The sequence below is a fragment of the Calidris pugnax genome, unplaced genomic scaffold (genome assembly GCF_001431845.1).
Source record: "Calidris pugnax isolate Ruff unplaced genomic scaffold, ASM143184v1 scaffold89, whole genome shotgun sequence".
In the NCBI taxonomy this organism is placed as follows: Eukaryota; Metazoa; Chordata; class Aves; order Charadriiformes; family Scolopacidae; genus Calidris; species Calidris pugnax.
In genome coordinates, this window is record NW_015090865.1 from 7376093 (window position 1) to 7399964 (window position 23872).

Genomic DNA, 23872 nt, shown 5'->3' on the forward strand with positions numbered 1-23872 from the left:
TGCCCGGTGCCGGCGCTTCCCGGCGGGAGGCGGAGGGAGCCCCGGACGGCGGTGCTGGGTTTTCCCCCCGTTTTGCTGCCTCACGGCGGAGTTTCCTTGAAAACATCCCGGTGGCTCCGGGCGCGGCGGGAGCCGGTGCCGAGCGGCGTTACCCGGGGCGGGAGCGAGCGGGACTGGGGCTGGGGTGGAACCGCCGGGATGGGGATGGGGTGAGGATGAGGATGGGATGAGGATGGAGCGAGAATGAGGGTAGGGATGGGGATGGGGTGAGGATGAGGATGGGATGAGGATGGAGCGAGAATGAGGGTAGGGATGGGGATGGGGTGAGGATGAGGATGGTGTGAGGACAGGGATGAGGACGGGGTGAAGACGGGCCCCACGCGGGGAGGGGCCGTGGGGCTCTCCCATGGGGCGGCTGACACAGAAGCTTCTTTGGATTGATTTTATGGGACAAGGGAGAACAACAAAGGGGCATTAAACCCCTCAATACTTTAAAAAACACAGTGCAATTCTTTAATACTTGTTTTTGGGGGTTGTTTTTTCACGTGCCAGTGATCTCTTTAGAACAAGGCCCCTAACGTTTTCCAGCTCTTTGGCACCAGCACACGTTGAACCCCCCCGGGCTGTCCTGCCCCGTGCCCTGCCCCATGTCCTGCCCCGTGCCCTGCCTCGTGCCCTGCCCCGTGCCCTGCCGTCCCGCCGTTGGTTTTGTGCGAGGTCTGTGCTCTTTGTGTTGCCCGTTTTAGCCTTGGTAATACTTTTTCCAGCACCACCAGAGAGCAGGAAAGGAATCCTCTTAAATTAGGCTGCGGTTCCACATTTACATAAATGCCGCTGCTTTCTAATTTTTCTGGTTAAAGATTCTGCAAATCTGACAACTGTGCCAGTGTCTTGCTTTGAAGTGAGGAAAGTCCTTGAGGCATTATCTGCCTGAGACAAGACTGTGAAAACTAACAAATGTCAATAAATTACCGGGTTAATAAGATGCACTTTAAAGTCTCGGTACCTGGAGGTGGTGGAGGAGGCAGGAACGTGGCCGAGCTGCAGGATCTCATCTTGCAAACCTTTTAAAGCTGCCGAGAACTTGGGTCAGTCCCTAAACCTGCTCTGGAGGGGCTCTTGGTGAGCCATCGGGGGGGTGATGTGCCCCCCACACGCTCCCTTTGTCCAGCTCCGCTCGGAGCTGCGCGCACAGAGCCCCGGGATGGGGGGCTGGTACCCAGGGCTCTGCCACGGGTTTGTTTGTGCATCGTAGGAGACCCGGGTTCCTCCCAAATGACAATTTTATATGGTTCCCTTTGCAGAACACAGCTAGGTTTTGGTGTCAAATGGTTTGGATGTTCAACTGAACTTGTTTGATCAAAGGGCAAATATTAGCTCCTGGACTTAATGAAAGCTCATAATGAGTAAAGTAGCACCTAAATGAAGTAATGTTTTTTAAAAAGTGTGGTTTTCTCCCATTAGAGTGATCGGCTTTTAATCAAAGGAGGAAAAATTGTCAACGATGATCAGTCATTTTATGCAGACGTTTATGTGGAAGACGGTTTAATAAAGTAAGTTAAAAATTTACATTTGGTAACGTAATTTCCAGGCACCATACAGTGCCTTGGAATTTGAAGAAGGTTCCTTTCTGTCATTTTTTCTCTTGGAAATGTATTTTGGTTTTGAAAAACGAGGACAGCCTTTTAGAATAGCGTGGAGGAGGCACTAGAGGAGCACGTGGCAGCAGCTGGAAGCACACACACACACACACACACACTGTGCTGGCTCCTTGTCTTCCTGTGGAGGAGCCCGTTGGGCGCTGCGCAGGCACCGGCCGCGCACAGGGTCCGGCAGGGAGACGGCAGCGGCTCCTCTCTCCTGCGCGGGGTCCCTCGGGGGGTGCCCCGATGTGTCCCACAGTGGGTGCTGTGGGAGGGGTGGGATGGGAGCTGCAGTGGGACCCCAGCTCCATCCCACACCCGACCCAGCTCCCCATGGGCAGCTTCTCCCAGGGGGTGCCCGTGGGTGCGCACCCGCCCGCGGTGCTTAGAATTAGTTGCTTTTCACCCTCACTTAAAAGCTGTTGCCAGTTAACAGACCTCAATATCATTTTCAGACAGATTGGAGAAAACCTGATTGTTCCAGGGGGCGTGAGGACAATTGATGCCTACGGGCAGATGGTGATGCCGGGGGGGATAGACGTCCACACCAGACTGCAGGTGCCCGTCATGGGCATGACCTCTGCTGATGGCTTCTTCCAAGGCACGAAGGCAGCCCTGGCTGGAGGGACCACCATGATCAGTAAGATGGAGCAGCGTTCGAATGGATTTCTAAAGTAGAACATTGTTTAGTGAAATACCCTGGGCCTTTGATCGTTGTGGAGGTTATTTACCCTCATAGCAGAGAAATGTTAATTTTTACTGCAGAAATCAAAGCATTACAAAGCTAATTAAAATGCATTAGGTACCTTTCAGAACCTCCTTCTGTTGCTACACATGTATATTAAAAATATATAGTTGCTCCTGCTTCACCTCACAAGAGAGTAAAATAGAAAACTTTAAATACCTCTTAATATGTTTTTAATAGTTTTGCAAATGCATTTTTCTAGGAGTTTTTCAGCTCCTGGTGAGCACAGGTTCCGTTTTTGTGTTAAAGTAATTTTGATTTCTGTTTTGTTCTTGCACTGGTCCCAAGGCACACCGTGGTGTGTGCTCCCCTCTGGTCCCACTGAAGGACCAGCCTCAGCGCGTCCCGGTGCAGCGCGGTCCCAAGCTCCTGGCCCATGCTGTCGGAGCAGGAGCAGGAGCTGGTGGGCGGTGGGTGACCGGTGGGTGACTGGTGGGTGACTGGTGGGTGACCGGTGGGTGACTGGTGGGTGACTGGCTGCCCGGGGGAGTGCCCGCAGGGGTGTGCAGAAGTGTGCAAGGACACGCTGTGGCCAACAGCCACTCTCGGGTTCTGTGCTGGCCCAGCTGTGTGAGGAAAAGCACAGTAACAGCTGTAACTTCCAGTTCCTTTGTGCCATTTGTTGCATTTTATCTGGGCAATTTATTATCCTTCACCCTTAATCAATGCTGTAAACATGAATTAGTATCACGAGTGTCTCCTGTTCACAGCAGTAGAGTCTTGCACAGGAATGTTGGTGCCCGTGGCACCCCCCGGGTACCCCCTGGTGTGTCCCCCCCTAACGCCGTGTGGTGTTCCCTCAGTTGACCACGTCTGCCCGGACGCGGGGACCGGCCTGCTGGCTGCCTACGAGCAGTGGCGCGGCATCGCCGACGGCCAGGCCTGCTGCGACTACGCCCTGCACGTCGACGTGCCCCGCTGGCACGAGAGCCTGAAGGAGGAGCTGGAAGCCCTGGTGAAGGACAAGGGTAAGGAGAGGAGGAGCGGGATCTGGCAATAACCCCACAAGCACCACCCACACCGTGGTGACTGCAGCACGGGCACATAGGCATCGGTGGGTGACTGGCTGCCCGGGGGAGTGCCCGCAGGGGTGTGCAGAAGTGTGCAAGGACACGCTGTGGCCAACAGCCACTCTCGGGTTCTGTGCTGGCCCAGCTGTGTGAGGAAAAGCACAGTAACAGCTGTAACTTCCAGTTCCTTTGTGCCATTTGTTGCATTTTATCTGGGCAATTTATTATCCTTCACCCTTAATCAATGCTGTAAACATGAATTAGTATCACGAGTGTCTCCTGTTCACAGCAGTAGAGTCTTGCACAGGAATGTTGGTGCCCGTGGCACCCCCCGGGTACCCCCTGGTGTGTCCCCCCCTAACGCCGTGTGGTGTTCCCTCAGTTGACCACGTCTGCCCGGACGCGGGGACCGGCCTGCTGGCCGCCTACGAGCAGTGGCGCGGCATCGCCGACGGCCAGGCCTGCTGCGACTACGCCCTGCACGTCGACGTGCCCCGCTGGCACGAGAGCCTGAAGGAGGAGCTGGAAGCCCTGGTGAAGGACAAGGGTAAGGAGAGGAGGAGCGGGATCTGGCAATAACCCCACAAGCACCACCCACACCGTGGTGACTGCAGCACGGGCACATAGGCAAGTCGCCATAGGGTAAGCCTGGGGAGTTGTTACTGCTCTGCCCTGCTCCTCTTACCCAGGGATGGAAAGCAGCAGGGCAAGGGGGGGTTCTACCCCTCTGCTCTGGGAAGAGCCCCCCCAGTGCTGCCTCCAGCTCTGGGGCCACCAACAGCAGAAGGACACGGAGCTGTTGGAGCGGGGCCACAGGAGGCCACAGAGATACTGGGGGGGCTGGAGCCCCTCTGCTGGGAGGGGGGGCTGGGGGGGTTCAGCCTGGGGAAGAGAAGGCTCCGGGGAGACCTTAGAGCCCCTTCCAGTCCCTAAAGGGGCTCCAGGAGAGATGGGGAGGGACTCTTGGCCAGGGAGAGGAGCTATTGAACAAGGGGGAAGGGTTTGGCACTGAAAGAGGGGAGATGGAGCTGAGATGCGGGGAAGAACTTTGTTGTGAGGGTGGTGAGAGCCTGGCCCAGGTTGCCCAGAGAAGCTGTGGCTGCCCCATCCCTGGAGTAACTGGGGCAGGTGCAGAGGACTGTGCTCCTTCGCTGTTGAGGTGGGAACAACCTGCCCTTGGCCATCTTAGAGAAAGGTGTGGATGGGGGGGACACTATAGCATCTTATTCCTCTGCTCTCGCCTTCAGGCAATGTACAGCCCAGTCATGGAAATGGATTTTGGAAGCTAAAGGAGTGGTTTTGGGCACCCTGAGTCAGCTGCCCGATGTACAGAAAAGTGTTTAAATAAAAACATTGAAAACTGGGCTTGTAGAATGAAACCAAGCTTTAGGCTTCCCATGGAGATCTCGTTATAATTCCTGCACAGCCTGAAGTGTCCGCGGGATGTGGGTTGCTGGAAACCAGGCCATGCAGCAGGAATTCATGCATTTCATTAATAGTTATTTCCATGTTTGGAACTACATTTTGCTTTCAGATATGCAAATGCAGAGCTAAATGACTTCAGTGTAATTTACAGTCTTGCAAGCAAGGGCTTAATTGGTCTATTAACATAGAAATTTGCAGTGAATTTCCTATTAAAATGCAGAGTGGCTGCAGTAGTGGAGCTATTCCGAGCTTGTACCGGGTATGTTTTAATATGCACATTCCCATGAAATACAGCTGGTTTGTAATTTGGCTGTAGTTGGGGATTCGTTGTTGCCTCTGTCTGTATAAAATACAGGAGCAATTCTCCGGCTTTGACTCCGTGCTTCATCACCCATCTCTTATCTCAGAAATGAAGGAGGGCTGTGCAGTGCTGGATGCAAAGCGCTGCACATCCGCTGCTCTAGGTTAACAACAGTGCACTAAATAATAGTGCTCTGATATTAAAAAAGTCCAATTTGTAGTCTTAGCACTGATATATTGATTCAAACACATTTATCAGAAGGAAGTTGGGGATAAACCATAAATTGAAACCACCTCTGGGGGGAGGAATCAGCTTGGAGCGATGCATTTCATTCTGTGAATTTGGAGCAAGTTACAGGAGCACGAGTCATGAACAGGCTGGGGGCTGGTTGGTTGGTTCCTGTGCGTCCAGAGATCGGGGTGAATTGTTGTTCATGGCTCCAGGCTTTGGGGTTCAGTTCTTCTGGGGACAGTCCCTGTTTAGCCCATAGATTGCTTTGCTCTCAGTCCAACTCCAGCCTGCACAAACCCCCCTGGTTCAAACACCCCCTGCTCAGCCCCGACAGAGCTCTCCACAGGACAATTAACCGCACATTTGATTTTTTTTCCTCAAGGTGTGAACTCCTTCCTGGTTTTCATGGCGTACAAAGACAAGCTGCAGTGCACCGATGCCCAGGTAACGCCGCCGGTGAGAGGGATCGCCCGCGCTCGGGGGGGAGCTGTGATTTATCTGATGCTGGGCAACTCCCCTGTTTCTTGGCAGATGTATGAAATATTCTGCATTATCCGAGACCTGGGGGCCATTGCCCAAGTGCATGCTGAGAACGGGGACATCATCGATGAGGTACAGTGTTTGCATCCATTGACATTTAAGGTTGAATGGAGTATTTTGGTTCGAGGGGAAGCGCTGCCTTTGAGGGGTGGCTGTGGCGGGAGGGGAGCGGTGCCAGCGGCCCCTGCCCTTCACGTGGTGCCCCACAGTGGCCGGGGGCTGCAGACCCGGTGTCCTCACATCCTGTCCCCACACCCCGCTCCCCGGCATAAGCTGAGTACCCAGGATCTGTGGGGACAGGGCTGGCAGGAGGGTCTGAGGCTCCTGAAATCGTCAGGATCCTCCCCATTCCTCGCATGCACAGGGGTTCTGTCACTGAAATCTTTACAGGGACAGTTTGGTGGTTTCAACAAGTGAATTTTGGGGCTTCTTAAGGCTGACTGGCTGCCTTAAGTGAGCCTTTATCACACTGTCTGTCTTGTTTAGAAGTCTTGAGTACTCAAGAAAATAACGAGGTTTGCATCTCTTGAAATAGCATACATTACACTTGGCAGTATTTATTTCCCAAAACAGCTCTCAGGAGCTCCCTTGGTATTGCAGACTTTGTGCCTGTTCATTGTTTTTTACCATGAGAGAGGAAAATCTTGGATGCATACTGCAGTCAGGTGACACCAGGTGGAATTAGACTCGCAGGTCCTTTTAGTGTATGGTCACACGTGTTCGGTCCGGTGTGGGAGGAGAGTTTAGATGAAAACGGGATCCCAGTCCTGCAATTAGGCTTACTGGGACAAACAGGATAAAGGTCCATTCCCACCTCTCTGGGATTTTATCTGAGAAACCTTTTCCTCAGCTGTCTGTGAAGCATAACCTGACCCCTAGCAGTTCCCTACCTCAAGAAGCATTTCATTAAGCTGCCAGCATGATGACAGTTGAGCCCTGGGGACAAACTGAGAGGACATTTGCAACAGGAATACAGAGGATGGAGAACCAGCTGTCCTCTGAGAGCAGGAGCCTTAAAAGCCTGCGAGGTCTGGGCCGTAGGGTTGGGTAATGTCCTTGCATCTGCTGCAGCGGCTTACGGAGTGTGATGGGTATGACTGGTGTTGCCCAGTCCCATTCATGCATTTCCATCGTCTCCAGGTACTTCTGAAAAGATGTTCTGTCCCCCTTCGGACAGGCCCTCCATGTCACTGACCCCTCTTTCATTCATCTCCATCCACCCAGGAGCAGAAGAGGCTGCTGGAACTCGGGATTACGGGGCCAGAAGGGCACGTCCTCAGCCGCCCTGAGGAGGTAAGGTCTCCAGCCCCCCAGCAGAGCTGCCCGGGGGTCCCACCCTCCACTGTGGCCTCAGCCAAGGGCCCCTGGGACCTTGCTGCCTGAGTTGTGGTGTCCGCAGGTGGAGGCGGAGGCGGTGTACCGCGCCATCACCATCGCCAAACAGGCCAACTGCCCCTTGTACGTCACCAAGGTGATGAGCAGAGGTGCTGCAGACGTGTTGGCTCAAGCAAAGAGGAAAGGTAACGTGCTGTTTTGTGTCTGCATGTTAATTGAGCCCATTTAAATATGTCCAGAAATATCATTCTAGCTGCAAGGTTTAAGAACTCGTTATCACCCAAGTTATCTCATGTTCTGTGGGTGCTAAAATTTGGTGTTGGCTTTTCTCTGCAGAGTGTTGCCAGAGCTAATTGCTCTGAGCTGGAATGATTTGAGGAAATGTGCTTGAAACTTTGACACCTGAGTCTCAGTAGACACAGGTGAAAAAAATTAAATAATTTACATACAGTCATTTGTCATGAACTAAATGAAGAGCAGATCTGGAGCAAACTCTGACTGCAAACTGGGATTAGATGGGGAAGAGCTGGGAGCAATCCTGCAGGGAGCAGGGTGGGAGTCCCCTGAGGGACAGGGGGTCCACAGCCACCTCTGCCCCAGCCCATGACTCTGCCAGCAAGACACTGCTTTGAGGGAGAGGAAGGCGAGATGGTTTGTAGATAGGGATGTATGTTTGGTCTAAGGAGAAACCAGAGGGATTCCAGACTTGTTCTGAGAGCATTTCCCATGGTATGAGATAATCTGGGAGATTAATGTGAGTTTAAAAAGCTGAAATAGCGAGCACACTGAGGACGAGGGAGGCTGTGCTGCACCCCAGTGTGAGGAGGCTGCAGGACCCGCAGACGCGTGTGCCCTCACCCCTGACTCCCCGCAGGCACCGTGGTGTACGGTGAGCCCATCACCGCCAGCCTGGGCACCGACGGCTCCCACTACTGGAGTAAAAACTGGGCCAAAGCTGCCGCCTTCGTCACGTCCCCCCCCATCAGCCCGGACCCCTCCACGCCGGATCATCTCACCTCCCTCCTGTCCTGGTGAGTTCCTGCTGGGACAGACCCCTGAGTGCATCCCTCCTGTCTGCATCCCGCACGCATCCCTTTGGGTGCCGTGTCCAGCCCCGGCATCGCCTGCAGAGTGGGGCTGGACCTGGGGGGCAGCCCCTCACCTCCCTGGCACGGCCCCCCTAGATTTCCCCAGGAGCAGAGGGGGGAAGGCACAGTGTCCTGTGGGGTGGCCGGGACACCCCAGCTCGGGGGACGGTGACCGCTGCCACGCTGTGTCCCAGGAGAGCCTCCGGCGCTGCCCTGGCACTAAAGCAAAAAGAAGGATTTTTATCAGAACCAACGTTGGGCATTGGCAAAACTTTGAAATGTGTGAGATGTGAGCATTTAGGGCAGATCTCAATACAGTTGCTATTTATATCTCAGTACATTTGATATTGTCTAAAAAGAGGCAATAAAATAGAGGTGTGCTCAGTCTAGCGCAGCTTTGCACGAGCCCGGGGGCTCCTCAGGCTGCACACGCTGGGTTCTCTCCCTGCCCTCCCTCCAGCCTGGACACAGTTCCTCCCGTGGTGTGTGATGGCACCTAACCTTGGGGTTTATCCCAAGCAGTTAACCATATCCTTGCTTTAAAAGCAACTTTGCTTGGAGAATTATTACCTAAAATAATCCCAGGTTCAAAAGGAAGGTGCAAAGATTAAACAGTAAAAATAATGTCCAGTTTATAGGAGAATATACCTAGTGCTTGTGAGGCTGCTGTTTACATCCCTGAGCTGGTTCCAGTGCTCGGTTCCCATATAAATCAGTAGAGTGAGGTCCCTCTGTGTACCTGTAAAAATTGCCTTTTAACTTGACTTTTACTGGCATTTACGGATGGCAATTCACCTGCCTTTACAGTTTGTGTTGGTGAAACCAACCTGTACCAAACAGACCGAGCACAGGGTTCCCAAGTTAGTAGTGTCCCAGGCAGCCCTCCGGGCATGGGTGGCTTTTGGCTGCCGAGAGGAGCGGTGGCAGTGCCGGGGAGGTGGTGGCAGTGCCGGGAGGGTGGCAGTGCTGGGGAGGGTGGCAGTGCCTCCTCTGACCTCCTCTGCTGCCCTTTGCCCAGCGGGGACCTGCAGGTCACCGGCAGCGCTCACTGCACCTTCACCACAGCGCAGAAGGCGGTGGGGAAGGACAATTTCACCCTCATCCCCGAGGGAACCAATGGCATCGAAGAGCGGATGTCCATCATCTGGGAAAAGTGCGTGGTAGGTACCACCATCACACCGGGTCCTTGCGAAGCTGTGGGTGAGGGTGCATGGGAGCGGTGCTTGTGCCAGGTGATGTCAGTGTCTTCGTTAATGCAAATGAGCCAGGAGGTGTGACATTGTCTAGACTGTCACTTCAGAGGAGCTTGCTAATGAGAGAAGATGTGACACTCGAATGCCTTCAGAGTGTCTTCAAAGGCTTCAGTACGGGGATCGTCCCCCTGCTCTAACTCACAGGAACAGGAGAAAGTCTCTCCAGCACAGTTTCCTGAGGGTAGCACGTGGTGCTCCTCTGCCCTGGTCCTTGCAGGAGCCCCGGGGAGGCGGATGGGGACAGGTCTTCTCTCCCTTGGTGGCCATGGCACTGTTTAGACTCAGTTCCAGTCTTTGGTCATTGAAGGATCCTTAACTGTCTTTGGTGAGCTTGAGGCTCCTGTGCAGCGGGTCAGAGCCTACCAGTACGGGTCTTGTTTTTCAGAGACCTTCAATTTCACAGAGTCTAGGGGAAACAAAAACATCTGTTGCATTATTTAGCTGACAGGGACAAGGCTCAGCCCCCACATCTCCCTTTTTCCCGTAATTGCAGCCCCATCGTAGTGTGGATCTTCAGGCAGGGTCTGACCACGGGAAGGGGGCTGCTGCCCACGGCTGGGGGGGGTCTCTGGGAATGGTCCTTCTCCCCGTCTCTTTCCCAGGTCCCCGGGAAGATGGATGAGAATGATTTCGTAGCAGTGACCAGTACCAACGCTGCCAAGATCTTCAACTGCTACCCCAGGAAGGGGCGCGTCGCCGTGGGCGCTGACGCAGACCTGGTTTTGTGGAACCCCAAGGCTACTAAAATCATCTCAGCAAAAACCCACAACCTGGTAAAATATTTACCAATTATTTTCTTGAGCTGGTTTTAGAGTCAGAAGAGAGCAGTAAAGCAATGTATTTCTTCAGATGAGAAAGATCATTCAGCAGGGGAGGAGTGTTCATGAGGATAAAGTGATGAAGGACCTTTCATTTCCTTCTTAAAATACCTTTTGCTCACTGCAACGCTGGAGAATTGGGGGCGTAGGTAGGATTATAACTGAGTTGCAGAGTGTTTTGAGGATCTAGTTCCTCCACAGCAGTTTTCTTTAGTTCATCCAATTAGAAGAACCTTCTTATTTGAAATGTGGAGGGTTATTTAAGTACAACGAGGAGCACTGTGCAGACACGGGTTGTGTGTGTCGTTGGGTAAACCTTCACCTTCTCCTTGTCAGCCTGAGCCATGCTGAGTATCCTGGTTTGTTCTTCCCAGAATGTGGAGTACAACATATTTGAAGGCACAGAGTGCCACGGGGTTCCCACCATGGTCATAAGCCAAGGAAGAGTTGTTCTCGAAGATGGAAATCTCTTTGTCACCCAGGGGTCGGGTCGCTTCATTCCTCGAAAGACGTTCCCTGATTTTGTTTATAAAAGGATAAAGGCAAGAAACAGGGTAAGGAGCATTTTATTTGCAGTGATCCCTTATTTTTGTTGCAATCTCTTTGTGTTACTGTGTTGCAGGCGCTGTTACTGTAAGCTTCCTGATGCAATAGGAAACAGAAACAAGAATATTATTATTTCTTCTTAGGCCTTGGAAATTTGTAATGTTGTCAGGTAACCGCTTTGGCGTGTGGCTTGGCACGTTAATCAATAATGCCTACTTTAGTATTATAACTAATAATACTAATATTATTGGTATTATTTGCATATGATAAAGTTATAAAGCAAAAATGACTTCTAGCAAATCTGGGTTGGTTTGTTTTGCACTGAGGTAGACGGGAGGAATTCTTCTCCTACCTCTACTAGAAATGTTCATGTTCCTGCATTCCCAGAGTCTGCTCTGCGTCTCCCAAAGACTGATGGGTGTAGCTTGGGCAGTGACTGGAAATGCAGTGAGACAAACCCTGCAGTGTGCTCACAGCTGCTTCACAGCTCTGCCCTGTGCCTTGTGAGCCTGCAGGCATTTCCACTGGGTGCTGCAGATGAGGGCAGAGCAGAAATGGAGGGTTTGTTCAGTTAATGCGTTCCGGCAGGCACATTGGGCGCTCTGCTAACGACCCGGGGCTGCCCGTGCCACATCTCCATCCGTCATCTAACCAGAGCTTCTGACAAAGCTGGGGTCAATCACAGCGCTGGAAAACACTGAGCAGGGTGTTTGCTTTACCAGATACTCAGCAGGAGGAAGACAAAGGTCATGCAAGAGAAACATTTCTACAGAAAATGATATATATGTCTTGATAACCTATCAGCCTGTGCCTTTTTAATTTGAAACCCAGCACTTTTCATCCTCAAAACAAGTCTCTTCTGACCCTGTGATTGTCCAAGGGCTGTCACTGCTTCGCCTGGGAGGAGAAACAGGCTGAAGTGAATCAGTGATGAAACACTGCTAATGAAGCCGTCAGGCTTTGGCAGCCCTGAGAGCCCACAGCTGAGCTCACCCTCCCTGCAGGAGGACGTGATGGTCACAGCGGGTGACATGGGCTGGGGATGTGCCCCTGGGTTGTTGCCCGCAGGGAGCACAGAACCCCTACACGCTGGGCACCCCCTGGCCGTCTCTGAGAGCCCCTTTTTCCAGGGGACAGGACCTTTGTGGGGGGTGCAGCACTCCATTCCCGAGGGGTCCAGGAGCACCCTCTGCCTGGTGCTGAGGGTGGGAAGAGCTGCATGGGTTGCCCTCTGCCTGGGGGGGTGTCTGGTCTCTTTTGGGGGTGCAGCCTCCCCAGAAACCCTCAGTAAGGGGTTGAGCACAAACAGAAGGACAAAAAGTCATTATTTGTAGATTTGGTCTGGTTCTTGTTCACCTTTGCTTAAATTTGTGCCTTTTGCCTCTGCTTCCTTCCACCAGCTGGCCGAGGTCCACGGTGTCCCCCGGGGGCTCTACGACGGGCCTGTCCAGGAGGTCCTGGCGAGCGCCAAAGCCCCCACCGCGGCGTCCCGGATGGCCCCCTGTGCCGGCAAAGCCCAGGCTCCCCCCGTGCGCAACCTCCATCAGTCGGGGTTCAGCTTGTCTGGTAGGGCTGGGGACCCTGAAAATCGGGGGCTGCGGGGGGCGGGGGCTGGCTTGCACGGGCATCACACAGTCCTGGGTGAGTGTGAGCAGCAGGGCCAGGCTGAGGAACAGAAAATTAATTTTTGCTCAGTAAAAAGCAAGTCTTGCTCTTGCTGAGGGTGGTGAGAGCCTGGCCCAGGTTGGCCAGAGAAGCTGTGGCTGCCCCATCCCTGGAGGGGTTCAAGGGCAGGTTGGAGGGGGCTTGGAGCAACCTGGTCTGGTGGGAGGTGTCCCTGCCCAGGGCAGGGGGTGGCACCGGGGAGGGGTTTAAGGTCCCTTCCAACCCAAACCATTCTGTGATTCTATGATATATTGTTTAATAATAACAAGTGGGACCTTGAACATTTATACAAAAACTGTTTATTTATAGCAAAGCCGTTTACAATGTTTTCCAGAAAGAAGCAATAAAAAATAAATACATTCAGGCAAATAAAGCCATTCCAAGTTGTACTATGATAATATAGTGTCCAAAATGATATATAATGAAAGCATTAGTATTTCCCACAAGGGGAACTTGTTATGATTTGTGCATTTAGAGTGGTGGGACCCCCACACGGTGCTGACAGCACCCCCCATGCCTTTCCTCTCCCCCAGGCTCACAGGCAGACGACCACATTGCCCGGCGCACGGCTCAGAAGATCATGGCCCCGCCGGGGGGCAGGTCCAACATCACCTCCCTGTCCTGACGGCACCACTGGCATGGTTGTCCTCGCTGCCACCACCGCCGGGGGCAGCCAGGAAGGGGATGGTGGGTCGCCCTCACGCTCAGGATGAACATCCAGTGTTCCTCAGCTGCCCCAGCCCCTTCTCCTTGGTAGAAAATAGAGGAAACCCCCCCCATCCCGAGAGGTAGAGCTCCCATCTCCATTTCTCCCAGTCTCCTTCTCCAGTAGCTCCTAAGAAAGCCCTTCCCTCGTGCATGTGGGCACCGAGCCGTCCCCGCGCTCAGCCCAGCCGCTGGCCAGGGCGGGAATGAAGGTGCATTTTGGCTGGAATACGCTCCTTTCTAGTAGCATCCACTGCCCTTTCCCAGTCCAAGGACTCATAACCGATAAGCCCTTCCCACTGTGTTTTTCATACAGTGAGTTACACCTCGCGTTCGCAGTGTCCCCCAGACAGATCACACCACAGAGATCTCCGCTCCTGCCGTGGCCATCGGTCCCAGCTGGGGGGACAGTCCCCGTGGGCAGGACAGGTGGGGGTTGGTGGCTCCCGGGACCCCCAGCCACTGCAGGCATACCGGGGGGGGCTGCACTCTTTCTGTTAGGCTTGTTTTTTAAAGATTATTTATACAGTTTTTCAAGACCCAAGTGTAAGTCTTATAACCGATAACAAGGCTCATTTGAAGGCCAGTTGCCTATGACAGACTCTTTTATAAAGGTTATTATAGCCCGTTTATTATATTTAAAGGTATGTACAGTAAAGGTGAACCTCTGCACCACACAGCTATGCATGTACCTCCAACAGAATGGCTCGCCATTCATTTTCTCTTCCTTGCTTTGAATAAAGTTTGTTGGAAATCGTAAAACTGGGGAAGTGGTTGATGCATCCAAGTCTATTTTTGTGTTTTCTTCCTTTGGGTTTTTATGGCTGGAGGTTTGTACCATCCCTTTGTGACTTGCAGGTCACTGTACTCCCCTTTCACAATGAGAAGAGGCTCGTTATTAGCCGTGTGGGAGTAATGGTGAATCCCACCTTTCTGCTTAGACCTGCTTAATTGGATTCAGTGCCACAAAAGCCTCTGCAAATAAAGCTAAAATACCACGAGGGCAGCCTGATTTCCCCACTGGGTCACCAGCACTTGTGATACTCACGAGAGGCAGCTGTGGTTGGAGCTCATCGTGTCTGTGAGCTGCAGCGTCTCCTCGGGCACTGTCAGACACCGATTTCCAGCTCTGTCTGAAACCAGGGAGCAAAAACGGGAACAAAAGAGTTGTGGAAACAGGAGCTGGCAGCTGCTCCATGGGTGAAAGCTGAAATGTGCTGCTCAGCAGCTCTGGATACATGAAACCACCACAAATTCAAACCAGGAAGGAATATTGTTTCGGTGGTTTGGGCTTTGGTGGTTTTGGGTTTTTTTTTCCATTATCTGATCTGACCTGTATCTCCCAGCTTAATGCAATGACCTTTAATACCTTCTGCATCAAATGTGTATCACCTGGTCTGGTGGGAGGTGTCCCTGCCCTGGGCAGGGAGTGGAACTGGGGGGGCTTTAAGGTCCCTTCCAACCCAAACCATTCTGTGATTCTATGATATATGGAAACACATTTGTTCATATATTTTATATTTAATTTTAAAGAAATTATTTCTTTTCATTTTTCCTGCAACTGCACAAAGTCAACTATTTACTTAACTTCCTGCATAGAATTTTAAAGTGATGGCAGTGGAAACTGCATCAGGAGTGGGAAAGATGAAAGTCACAGCCTGCTGGCAGTGACCTCTCCCGGCTGCCCAGGCAGCCACGGGGTGATGGGGCACCCCCAGCAGCTCAGTAGTGTGTAGCAAGGGGAGTTCAGTGTTCTCCATCCTAGGAATATCCCTTTCTCCAGCCACCAGGCTCGTTAGTGAGAGGTACCTCGGGACAGCAGGGACCCGGCAGGAGATGGAGACACTGTCCCCTCTCCCAGCATCGCCCTGCAGAAGGGGTTTTGGTCCCTCCCTGCTGAGGACTGAGCTCCTGCTGGTCCTGCTCCTTAGAAGGGAGGCTTTCCCTCTTTCAGGGAGGCGGCCATCCATCCATCCATCCCTCCCTCCCTGAGGTGGGGTCCCAGCCAGTGCAGAGCCCCCACTTCTGTGTAGCATGGGGCTGGGAGCATTTCTGAAGCTCCCCCCAGCACTGGGAGATGCTGAGCAGAGCCAGCCTCCTGATAGTGAGCTGCCAGGAAACGAAACCACCCAGGGCACAAACACACTCTCTCTCTTTGGCCCTAATTCCTTTGGACAGTTTTCCTGCAGGCTCTGGGTCAGGCAGACGCAGGCGAAGGGAGCGGGGAGACGCTCCATGCCCTTGATCAAGGGCCGGTGCCCTGGCAGGGGGTTGGACTGGGGGGTGTCTCCAGAGGTCCCTGCCCACCCTATGGTTCTGTGATTGTCCTCACCCCTTTACCTTCACCTTCTCCCCGCCCTGAGCAAAGGGTTGAGTGACCCGGCTCACCGGGTGCCCTCAGGCCTTTGGGGACACACAAAGGGGACCCTTTACAGACACAGCCCTGCCAAGACACAGGGCTGCCAATTGCCAGCGAAGGCATCTGAAGAGAGAGACAAGTTCAGGCCTATATATCGATTTGTCTCATTCCCTTACCACTTCTTTTGAAGTCAGGAAGAGCCTTTGTAGATGCCTTCTACACCGATAACGCAAACCAGCACAGTGCGCCAACAACCATCATAAATAATTCCAAGTACTGATGAGGGATGAAAGAGAAAAAGCAGAGACCTTCTGACAATCCCCAGGGCCATTTTTACTGAGTTTAAGACACAAAATCCAGGGTTGTGCAGTGAAATACTGAAATGTCGGTGCCCCGATGGTGGGTGCTGGGCACAGGGACCGTGCCGTGTCCCCTGCGCGGGTGCATCCCGGCACACGTCACCCCGCTCTCCCGTCCCAGCCCGGGCACTAACCCAGCACAGTCCCTTACAGACCCCATGACTTGGAGTGGGTCCCCCGGGCAGGGGACGCCACCGCCAGGGACAACCCCGGCCGGTGGCCACGGCCAGGGCGCTCCTCATCCTCGCCCAGACCCCAGAGCCACCCTCCAAAGGGCCCTCGGCCCCACCGCTGAACAGACAAACTCTCCCCAGGGAATCACAAATGCCCTCTGACACTGGGAGGCTGTGAAGTGACTGGATTCACCTGATCCCCTTTTAAGCCATTTTGCAGTTTTTAAGGAGTCTCCCGGTTCCTGCAGCTCCCAGCCCTGGCTCTGTGCTGACGGGGAGCGTCCCACCGGGGGCCGCTGGGCCTTCTAAAAGCTTTCAGTGCCTCGATGCACCGCATCACACCACACAATTTGCAGAAAACAACAAAAAAAATACTTGGGCTATTGACCCACTCACCACGGGCTGTGACTCCCGGCAGCTGCTGGGCAGGGCGCTCCGGCAGGAGCCAACAGGGCACACGGCAGGCTGGGGGCTTCTGGCCGGGACACCCACCCCTGTAATTTGGATGGTGCTAAACAGCTCCAGCCTGGGAGGTGCAAACAAGAAATGTAATTATAGCTTTCACCTGTTGCAAGATTCAGCTGTTGGGTTTGTTTTTCTACAGGTCAATAACCTAGAAACGACAACAAATACTTGGCAATGTTAAAAATACACATTTATTACTCCACATATGCAATGGCTTCTCGCAGTATCTGCAAAAACACAAACTTGTCATAACTTAAATATTCTGTGACATGGTCAAGTTTTCATGCAATAAAATTACAGAAATGTATTAACATAAAATACAAAGATATACTTTACATATATTTCCACTGAAATAGTTTTTAAAAATACCCTACCAAGGCATCGGGATTTCAGCACTGTCCAATGTCAATGTTCATATTATTGGCCTTTTTACTATTACTTTATTACTCTTATTCTCTTTTTGGCAAGGTGTAGAGTAATAAAAAATTGGCAACAGAAGAAACATCAGGACCTGATCTGGCATTTGTTTTCTATGCAAAATTCCCAGTGAAGTCTGTGGAATTCAATGGAAACACTTAAAAATATGCAACTTCGCAAAACTTCATAATACAACAGAGATAAGAAAACAATCTAATGGCAAGGAATTTTAAGGAGAATAATTTATAGGCGATGTAGACTTTTCACAGCGAATAATGACACGCCCTGTATAAATCTGTCATACAAAAAATACATGTATTTAAATATTTATCTACAGAAAGTTATTGTACTGGGGTTGCAGTGGGGATGTAAACGAGAGCTGCTGCTGACGCTGCGCGAGGGGGTTTGGTACCGGGAGCATTTCACGACTTTTCACTGTGAGTTCTGCTCCCGTCTGGAGCCGCCCCAGGCTCTAACGCAGGGGAGAGAGTAACCCGGGAGGGGGGGGGCTCAGGGAATTTCGGCACCACGTGTTCCCCCCAGGACCCGGCCCTGTCGCACAGAACAGCCCCTCGCACCCAAGATGGGGCCACGGCACAAAAGGGGCCTCGTCTACTGAAACCCATCGTGGGGATTTTGACAATGAAGCCAACATGTATCCATTTCTTAGCGTTTTCCAATTTTCCAGTTACTCTTTTCTTGTCATTCCTTCTCCAGGGACCGGGCACAAACAGGGTCAATAAAACCCAGTTCCCAGTGGGCACCAGGGAGGTTACACCCGTGCCTCACCAAAGGCTGACAATTGGTGTCTCTGCTACTCAGCACAGCACCCCCCGAGGTCCCTGTCCCGTCCCCTCTCAGTGACTCGGGTTTGGCAGGAGATTGAGGCAAAAGCAGGGTTTTCCCTGGGAACATGCTCTGGATTTCAGCGGTGCTTCCCAGGCAGCCCCGAGTTCCCTCCCCGGGACGGAGCCATCGCTGGCTCCCGGTCCCTGCCGAGCGCTGCCGAGGGCTCTTTGTACAATAGACCCGGGAAGAACAGAAATGACCGACACGGAGAGGGTTTGGGGTGAGAAACATCGGTTCCAGCAGTGAGCCAGCTCCTCCCCACACCCCAACCTCGACCTCAAGGGCCGCGTGTCACTTGTCCCAGGGGAAGGGATGGAAACACCTGATCAGACACGTCCCACCAAACTGCCAACACCTCTCCTGGCCCCAGAGCTTCTGCAGAATAGGATCTATCTGCATCTCACATATGGGACATTTTGGTCCAAAAATAAGGGATGTTACTTGACCTTCTGACAGTCCAAACTTTTGCCATTATTTACAGAAAGATGATAAACAGTGAGATGGATCTTACTGAAAAAACCTACCCACAGCAGTGGAGTAAATAATCCGTAACTTTTAATTCCTGATTAAATACTCGGTTTTGACCCTCCTGCTGCTTCTCCTGCCCCACCTGAGCCCCATCAGGCCAAGAGGTGGGTCTCTCGTGGCAGCAGAGTTATCAGAGTGCTCTGATGAGAAGCTAATTAGGTGATCAGGGTAACGAGGTGACTCTGGCACCAGTAATCGGGGAGTTTGGCAGGGGGAGGGCAGGGGGTCAGAGCCGGGGAAAGGCGCAGGAGAGAGCACTCATCTCAGATCTCCTGCTCCACACCACCTGTGCCCCCACACCCAAACACTTCTTTTGAAGGCTTCCATGGAAATCTGGTTCTGCACAATTTTAGCCACATACTAATGTCCACATAAAACTGTGGAAAATAAATGTGCCGTGTCACTTTTATTGTATAAAATTGTTTCATACCAGTCGTGCCTTTCAATTTTATTCACCAAACCCAAAAAAGCAGCAAAATTTGTTCTGAAAGAGCCTGCATCTGTTAAAAACATTTTTGATCCATTTTTGCCTTAGAAATATAGAGTAAGGATGCAAACCCTGCGCTCTCCTGACGTCTGGCAGCAAAGAGATGTCGATGGTTTGAAGGCGAATGCAGTTCCAAGGAACCCCCGTACCACAGCAGCCGGATGCTGCAGCAGGACCCATGGCTTGTTTTCAGCAATAGTAACCAAAAGCCACTCTACAGCAGATTAAGCAACTAATATAGTGAAGGCTTCTGAAACAAGAAGAAAGGCAACATCCACAGCTGGACACAGGTAGAGAGATCTCCCGTCTCAGTAAGGAGTTAAAACAGGTATTGGTAAATTATATACAGTACTTCTACTTTACACTGAAAATAAAGTAAATCAAAGGGTGGAATGAGCTATTCCCCTCTCAGAACCGAGCAGCATGGCAAAGCCACCCACGTGGCCTCCAATAAAACCTGAACCTGTGACACACCATGTCCTGCAGAGGGACAGACAGCACCAGCCCCTCGGGTCCGTCACACAGCCCCTGGCCGCTCGCAGCAGCTCGGTGAGGAAAGTGAGTATTTTAAATACATTCTGCATTTCAATTACGTGGTTAATCATTACCCAGCCCCAGAGAATCCATGGAGTGCACAAAAGAACATTTATTTGCCCCGAGTTGGGAAAGGAATTGTGACAGGTGATGAGGACAAGGACATGCCTGGGATGTCCTCACGCTGGAGGCTCCCAGGAGCTGGTGCCACCGCCGCAGCCCAGAGGAACCCGGGGCTGGTCCCACGTCCACGGGGACTGCTTGTCCCCGCAGCAGCCTTCACGAGCAAGGAGCGGCAAAGTGAAATTCAAACCACCTTTTTATTCAGCCTTCCTCCCCCTCCGCACCCGCGCGGTGCCTTCCCTCGGACCCAAGGACGTAACTTGTTCTCTTGTCACCTTACGGTATTAAAAACATGTGCAGATCAGCAATCTGACATTAAAAAAGAACAAGTACAGAAGTTGATCTACCTCCCTCGACAAGTTGCATAGCAAGTATCTTTACCCACAACAGGCAACCAGTGCGCCAAACTGGCGAGCCGTTAAACCCAGGAAGGCAGTTCTGTAAGAACTATCTGTTTTGCTACAGCTTGGCAGGACGTTGTCAGTGGCATCTCCGGTGGCACCGGAGGACAGCCTGTGGTGCTCACCGCGACCTGAGAACGGGTTTTCGGGGCGGCACGGGCCAGTGGCCCTCGCCGGGTGGCTGCAGCCTAACTGCTGCCCGCCGAGGAGCAGACGGAACCGCACATGTTCAAGTTGGAGGTCTCGGACTCAGCCTCCGTCTCGGCTTCGTCGGTGGTCTCAGGGGGGGACACGGACTCGCTCGGCGGCTCTTGGCTCCTCTTTAGCCTGTGCAGAGCAGAGGGACCAGGCGTTACAGGGTCATCCCCGGATCCAACGCCCCACAGGAGCGGTGTGAAGGTGGCCTGCAGTGGCCAGCGTGCCCCAGGCTACCCAGGTACCACTCCGCATGAGCTGCCTACAGCACACCCACGGTAAAGGAGAGGACACACAGAGCACAGAGAGGGTCATGACAGGGATTGATGTGTCAGCAAAGCACAGTGAAGTGCTCTGAAATATTCCACACTGACCTCCAAGGGTTCAGCTTTTGGGAGCGCTGCCCACCCAGACCTCAGCCAGAAAGTCCCTGTGCCCCCCCACCCACTGCCTCCCCCGGGGGGGTCTCCTGTTTCACCGAGGAACCACACGTCACCGTGTCAGTGCACGCCAGCACGGGGCAAAGCACCTGCTCAACTCCAACACTTTTCCTGCCTGCTCAGTACCCGCAGAGATTTCAGCACCTTCCTTGCCCTTCATCTTCCAAAGCATCATCCTCTAAAAGCAGGATGGATGAGAAGATGCAATGAGGGAGCTGAGGCAGTGTCACATACATGTGTTAAATCCCAGAATTGTCCCTGCAGCATATTTTGTTTGATGGCAGTGATTAATAATCTCTGATCTTATCTCCCTTTCTGGTGAGAACTGCTGTTCATACAGAGGCAGCACCTGAGCTCCTCGGCTGACAGCAGTCACCCAGGGCTGAGCCGGCAGCGAGATGTCAGGCACTGGCACTATGATTCCTAAGGGAAGTCAGGAAAAAGAGCATTTTTTCCTTAAAAAACAATACCCCACACACTCACTTCTCTCTGTTAAAGATGACAAAGTCTTGCTGGATGGCTTCAAGGCATTCTTGGAGATAGTCATTTTCCTGTTGAGGAAAAACAACACAGGCTTTAGCAGCCCCGTTTGCCCGGCATTGCTGCCTCCAGCGTCACGGCGCTTCCAGCTGCACCACGGAGCCTCCCGGCCACCAGCAGCCTCAGCCCAAACACAGGATGGAAACAGCAGCCGACTGCTTTGACGGCCTTCACCTGTAGCCTGTTTCAGCTGCAGCGAGCAGAGCTCTCCATAAAACGCAGACAGCCCACCATTTTCCAAATAAATGGAGATAATACACAATAATCTGTGTATTCTGGTTTTGGGAGTGAGATCTGCCCATGGGAGAGACCAGCACAAAGCCTGTGCCTGGGAGCCCTTGCAGGAGCAAGGCAGCAAGTGGCACCTTGTCCCACAGACGGCTGTCCCCGGGCGCTGGGCAGGAGGGAAACACAGGAGCAGGGGCAGCCCACACTTCCCATTTCTGTCTTTATTTCACCTCCTGCATCACCTCTGTCCAGGTGCAGAGGCCTCCTCTGAAGCCAGACTCTACCTCCAGCCCGAGCAGAGATGCCCATCTCCTGCCCAGGCACGTCTGGCCCGGCGCTGTGCCCCCAGCCAGGGCCATGGCCGCGGGGAGGGACGGGAGCCTGGCCAAGGCCGTGGGTGCGGGCAGGCACAGTGCCCCGCGCTCTCTTGGCAGCAAAGCCTCCAAGAGGTATTTGCAAATTTGCTTATTCTGGTTTTTTCCTCCCTCACTTCCCAATTTCTTCTTCAGCACTTACAGTAAGTCTCATTGATCGCAGCATTAGCTCCTGCTGAAGAGGGACGGGATCCATTGCAGTTAATTGGCGCAGACAAGGAGACAGGTGGAATCCCGCCCGGCGCTCCCTCTGCCCTCGGACCAGGCCTCACCTGGGGGAGCAACGTTTGCTCCCCGAGTCTGGGATTTGGGCAGCTCAGAGGCACTGTGCAGGGCAAGCAGGGACACTGGGGGACACGCATTTGCTCTCACCGGCCTCCCCACACACCACCGTACCCCACACAGCCCTCACAGTCCCCTGGGTGCTGCAGAACGGAGTACCGGCTTCCCCGCAGGAGCTGGTTTACTCCTGGGACGTCTGCTCTGTAAGAACAAGCTTGTATTTATCTCCCCAGCGATATGAAGGCACCGTGACTCCCACAGTGAAAAGACACACAAAGGCCTCGCATCTCTACCTTGATGTCCTGGCGAACGGCTCTCTCTCTGCAGAACACGCTCGCTGACACACCTCTCCCACGCTCGTGTGCCGGGCCCCCTGGCAGCGCAGCCAGAGCTCGCCTGGTGCAGGAGCCGGCAGAGCTCGTGTGGTCAGGGAAAACGGGGGACAGTTCCTCAAAACTGGGATGGACTGGTGGGATGATTCTGCGTGGCCATTGCCAGTGCTTGGAGACACTGCTCCTGTGTGATCCCATCCCAGCACAGACACGGGCAGTGCCTCTCGCAACGGTGAACATCATAAGGATGTGTATATGTTTTTTTAATTTTTTCTCTTGACCGTTGTGCCCAGGTCTCTGTTTCTCATTTCATTTTCTGAAGTACAGATTACTGTGAAAGAGTTTTATCCAACTTACATAAGACATTGTTGGGAAGACTCCATTGGGCAAATGTTTTTATCAAAATAAACCTGCATTGTTGCAGTAACTACCGCTCTACTCCCCCAAATTCAGCAGCGCAGCCTTTTTTCCTGGCCGGCCATTATCCCAGAAACCACTTACGGACTGTGAGCTGTCTTTGCTGTTATCCCTTGACTTGTTCTTCGCCAGCCTCTTCTTCTTCTTGTGCAAGGGCCTCGACTCCAGAATCATCTCCTCCAGCTCAAAGGTGGGGTCGCAGTGCAGGCGGCCCTTCTGCGGGGACACAGGACAGACACCGCGTCAGGGACGGCAGAGACTCTCCCAGCAAATACACTCAGAAACCAATTCTCTGTCAGAAAAGCCTCTGCTGGATGCAGTGGTTCCTCTAACGAGGAGAAGTGGGGACACAGGTGGCTCCTACTCACGTTGGGGACGAAGCCCGGTGCTACCCGCTTCTCGCTGACGTCGCTCCAGACCACGCCAGACAAATATGCCGAGGCCTGGATGTCGGCCAGGCAGGAAAAGCGATGCTCGGGGTTCACCGTCAGCAGCTGGGGAGAGAAAAGCGTTCCCGTCAGAGCAGGACCCCGCAGCACCCTGCCTTCAGGGTGACTCACAGCGACCCTCCTGCCATGGGAAATACCCAACAGATGACAGAAAAAAAGCACATTAGAAAGATGTTGTGGAGATTGTGAAACCTTTAAAAAACGGCAGCATAATTCTAGGCACACTAATTATAGGTGGCTACAACCTTTTTGCAGAAGATAAAGACAGCAGTAAGCATCCTCCCAGTGCCAAGGCAGCTATGTGAGCAGGTGATGGTCACAGTGCCTACAGCCCACCCCAGCATGGGGACGCTTGAGAAGGGTGCGGGGAAAAGACCACCTCGGCCAGCAGCTGCCGCCTGGGGAACTTTTCAGGCACTTCTTCATAATATAAAGTTATCTTCCATGTTCCTGGTGAGACGTTTAATTCCTTTCCAGCCTCTAGAAGCCCAACTGCAGCCCAGCAGATGGCAATGTGAACCCGCTGAATGCTGCGCCACAGCCGTAACTAACAATGCTGCTTCTCATCAAAACAAAATCTAATTATGTCCATTGTCCACCCAACATTAACTTACA

General features: G+C 52.8%; 2 protein-coding genes across 2 annotated transcripts in view; one reads left to right on the forward strand and one right to left on the reverse strand.

Moving 5' to 3' along the window:
* The window catches only part of DPYSL4 (dihydropyrimidinase like 4), a 19048-nt gene extending 4981 nt beyond the window's left edge, over positions 1-14067 (forward strand). The window contains exons 2-14 of the mRNA XM_014945222.1: positions 1465-1553; positions 2099-2283; positions 3781-3945; positions 5738-5799; positions 5887-5967; positions 7120-7188; positions 7295-7415; positions 8105-8261; positions 9337-9478; positions 10174-10344; positions 10764-10943; positions 12336-12501; positions 13134-14067. Coding sequence (XP_014800708.1) covers positions 1465-1553; positions 2099-2283; positions 3781-3945; positions 5738-5799; positions 5887-5967; positions 7120-7188; positions 7295-7415; positions 8105-8261; positions 9337-9478; positions 10174-10344; positions 10764-10943; positions 12336-12501; positions 13134-13225 — 1680 coding nt within the window. The 3' untranslated portion in view covers positions 13226-14067. The remainder of the gene's footprint in view (positions 1-1464; positions 1554-2098; positions 2284-3780; positions 3946-5737; positions 5800-5886; positions 5968-7119; positions 7189-7294; positions 7416-8104; positions 8262-9336; positions 9479-10173; positions 10345-10763; positions 10944-12335; positions 12502-13133) is intronic.
* Positions 14068-16826: 2759 nt separating this feature from the next.
* STK32C (serine/threonine kinase 32C) overlaps positions 16827-23872 on the reverse strand; it is a 34118-nt gene continuing 27072 nt past the window's right edge. Inside the window, 4 exon segments of the mRNA XM_014945307.1 lie at positions 16827-20327; positions 21119-21186; positions 22893-23024; positions 23177-23302. Of these exon segments, the coding sequence (XP_014800793.1) occupies positions 20189-20327; positions 21119-21186; positions 22893-23024; positions 23177-23302 (465 nt within the window). The 3' untranslated portion in view covers positions 16827-20188.